Source organism: Candoia aspera, chromosome 4 (genome assembly GCF_035149785.1).
Source record: "Candoia aspera isolate rCanAsp1 chromosome 4, rCanAsp1.hap2, whole genome shotgun sequence".
Lineage (NCBI taxonomy): Eukaryota > Metazoa > Chordata > Lepidosauria > Squamata > Boidae > Candoia > Candoia aspera.
Window position 1 is genome coordinate 90,660,817 of NC_086156.1, and position 3,973 is coordinate 90,664,789.

Genomic DNA, 3,973 nt, shown 5'->3' on the forward strand with positions numbered 1-3,973 from the left:
TATCTTCCTTGAGAAACATTGAAATATGCTGTTTCTGGACATCCAGGGAATAGTTAAATATATATTAAAGCTGTATTTAAGCTTTATTTCATCATAGAAAAACAGAATAATGTTAGCTGATATATGTTGACATTGTTAAGATTTATATTTGCACTATTCAAAAAATGTCAACTTAGCAAAGCACATTAAATATATGCCTATGTGTGTGCATGTTGTATGAGAAAAATAGAGAGAGAGAGAGAGATTTTGTGTGATACTGTCAATTTAAAAAAAAAATGTGTCTCAGTCTCTTTTAACTTAAACTTTCCCACACAATGCCACTGTATCACAGATCAGCAAACCACTTTTTTAGTATTAATATTTAATATTAAGTTAATCCAGCCAATGATTGGTTACTTTATAGTTCAGTGAATTATGTAAACCAGAAAACTGGGTTTATTGACAATACTATTATTATTTTAACAATAGATAAATCTATTTAGTAGGAAGAACCATTACACTTTTCTCACAAAATACTCAGTACTTTGCAATGTATAACCAATATATAATCCAAACCACTTTGAATCTGAATATAAGATAATGTGGAATGCAAATGCATATATTCAAATGCTAAAGATATATGTATGTGAAAATGCATACAATTATTTATATTAAGTTTTTCTGCTAATTTGTATACAATACTATTGTATTTAATTTATACACAGAAAAATGAAATATGGGGGGAAATGAAGTTAACACAATTGCTTTCATTTCTCTCCACTCCCAACCCCATCTTAACTTTGTTCTCTCTGATCTCTGCATCAGGTTGAGATTTCAACAAAATAAATAAAGGACCCAAAATTTGTATACATTTTTGTATACATTTTTCATGCACAATTCTGTATACAATTTTGGATCATAGAATTTTTTTCCCCCCTACAAGCAGGTTGTTTTCTTAATTTTGATTTTTTGTCACGAGTGTTCATGCTTTTCTGCACATTTTCCCCTTATATACAGAATTTCATCCACCAATTTTATAAGCAGTTTTGAGAACTGAAATATAGTAAGAGAAGGATTGATTGATTGATTGATTGATTGATTGATGGTGCCTTCAAGTCAGTGTTGACTCCTGGTGACTTCCTGGACTAGTCCCTGCAATTTTCTTGGCAAGATTTCAGAAGTGGCTTGCCATTGCCTTCTTCCTAAGGCTGAGAGAGAGAGAGTGACTGGCCCAAGGTCACCTAGTTGGCTTTTTGCCTAAGGCATGACTAGAACTCAGTCTCATGAGTTCTAGCCTGGTGCCTTAACCACTACACCAAACTGGCTTTATTTATATTTGCCAAATAATTTATTTTTGCCAAATAAATATGGGATATTTATTAAATATATCCCATATTTATTTGGCAAATATAAAACAATTGACTTCTTATCAAAATGTTTATCAAACAAAGATTTTCTATTTTTTTTTAAAAAAATCATTAAAAAGAGAATGTCAGCCGATGCAACTTTCCTCTTTTCTATCAGGCACCCCTAATCAATGGAGACACAGTGCTCATCAGATGGAGAAAGAAAAGAGGGTGTGACCTATGTTCAGACGGATGCCTAAGGAAGTCTAATGTAGATGTTCATAAAGGTAAGTATTAGTTTATTTAAATAAATTTAGTCTGTGATGCATGTATTTTATTACCTAGCAATATACATCTGTGGTTCCTTGATTCATAGTGAATATGTCTGCTTGATGTTATCTAGAAGTTTCACAGTTGAAGAATCCATTCATGGTTGAGTTGAACAGCTGACAGTATAATGAAGAACCAGACAACTGTGACAGAATTCATCCTTCTTGGATTCTCTGCAACTAAGAGACTGGAACCCCTGATCTTCTCTTCTTTTTGCATTACCTATACTATTGCTCTGCTGGGCAACCTTGTTATTATTACATTGGTGTGGTGTGATCACAGCCTTCATAGCCCAATGTACATCTTTATTGCCAATTTATCTTTTTTAGAGACTCTTTACACCACCACAGTTATTCCCAAAATGCTAGTCAACCTCATGAATCATAGAAAATCAATTTCTTCTCAAAATTGCATTTTGCAAGCTTACTTCTACTTCTCTGCAGGTTCCACAGAGTTCTTCCTTTTGGCTGTCATGTCATTTGATCGTTTTATTGCTATTTGCAATCCACTGAGGTATACAGCTATTATGAACCCAACATTTTGCATCAAACTCTTAGCTGCCTCTTGGATGTGGGGATACTTTGTTGTGATCCCACCAGCTGTCTTGGTAGGCCAGCTACCATTCTGTGGCCCTAATATCATCAACCATTTCTTCTGTGATGTTGATCCCCTACTCAAGTTGGCCTGCTCTGATACAAGAAATATTGAGATGATTAGTTTTGTTGACTCAGCCTTGCTCCTTTTAGGATCATTACTGATAACAGGGATCTCCTACATTTTTATCATTGCAACAGTAGTTCAGATCCCCTCAGCCAAAGGGCGACAGAAAGCATTTTCAACGTGTGCTTCACATCTAATTGTGGTGACTCTCTTCTATGGAAGTTCTATTTTCATCTATGTTCAGCCACGAAAAAGCCACTCATTGGACCTCAACAAAGCGGCCAGCATTCTGAATACAGTGATAACCCCACTACTGAACCCTTTCATTTATAGCCTGAGAAACAAGAAAGTTAAAGAAGCCTTGGCACAGTTTATCAGGAAGAAAATGTCCCTGCTAATTAGTCTAAGAGTTCTAAAAAAGGAGAATGGGTCTTTGCACTGCATGTAATGACAATTGAAAATAAATGAAAGCCATTGAGAGTGTTCACACAGTAGAGAGTTGGTTTCAAAGATTACCTATGATGTCCTATTGCATTTAAGGTTGCAATTCTATAAAATTTATCTAGAAGCAGATTCCATTTAATTCAGAAGTGCCTATTTCTGCATAAGTCTTCAGTGTCCCAGAATACAGTTAACTTTCATATTTTTATCTCTAAGAATGGAGATCAGAGGAAAAGTGACACTGAAAATCCTTCCCACCCTCCCATGGGATCCTAGAAGTTCTGATCACTACATGAGAGTTCTGATATCAGAGGAGCCCAAAGGGATCCTGCCCAATCTTCCTGTCTCAGCTATGCCTTGACTACAGGAAGAAACTAACATCATTCCTGGAGTTTGTATAAAATATTCCTTCTTCAGTGTGTATATGAAGAAAAAAAAATGCTTTTATTTGTTAATACTGAATTGAACGGTAGCATTACTCTGTATGTAGTAGTCTTGGTTAAGCCCATTGTTTTCAGTGACTGTACTGCATGATTACGTGTATATCCATTTTTATGTGATTGAAAAATTATGTTTCAAATAAAATTCTAGAAATTTAGGCCATTCACACATATACACATATGTAATAAAGGTTTATTTGTCATATAGACATAATATTTGATTTGTAGACCTAGACCTAGACCTAGACCTAGACCTAGACCTAGACCTAGACCTAGACCTAGACCTAGACCTAGACCTAGACAGGCTTCTGGTGAGAACACGGCAAACAGCTGTGCCCACAAACTCTGCAGTCAGAACTTGCATCATGGCAGTTTTTTTCAGGCTCAGGCTGGTTTCTCTTGAAGCCCAGGAGCATTTTTCCAGATCAAGGAAAACACTCAGAATTGACCCATTTGTCCTCCAGATGGTGAGTTGCAGCCAGGAGATTGTAAACTTCATTTGTGATCATCGGGTAAGACTTCACTGAGAAGTTGGGACGTCACCATTTCCAAGCCACGCTGCAGTCTTAAAGGGACATTAGGTCCCGCCACCCCATTTCTAAAGCACCAAATTTATTTATTTTTTTAAAGTATTTGTACCCTAAGAGAGGTTTTCTACATTAAGGAGAAACTATTTCTCTTGGTGCTTATTGTTACTTTTCTGATTTTTTTTTTCATGAAAAATTATTTTTATGCTTTGGATTTTGCTTTCCATCCAATACTAAGGAGGGTTGAGAG

General features: G+C 35.6%; 1 protein-coding gene across 1 annotated transcript; it reads left to right on the forward strand.

Annotated features, from left to right (window-relative positions):
- Window positions 1-1,782: 1,782 nt before the first annotated feature.
- LOC134496561 (olfactory receptor 6M1-like) lies at window positions 1,783-2,763 on the forward strand. Its single transcript, XM_063302284.1, has one exon. The coding sequence runs from the start codon at window positions 1,783-1,785 to the stop codon at window positions 2,761-2,763; it is 981 nt and encodes a 326-aa protein (XP_063158354.1).
- Window positions 2,764-3,973: the final 1,210 nt, after the last annotated feature.

Coding starts and splice junctions, on each gene's coding strand:
- LOC134496561 (XM_063302284.1), top strand. CDS start 1,783: ATGAAGAACCAGACAACTGTGACAGAATTCATCCTTCTTGGATTCTCT.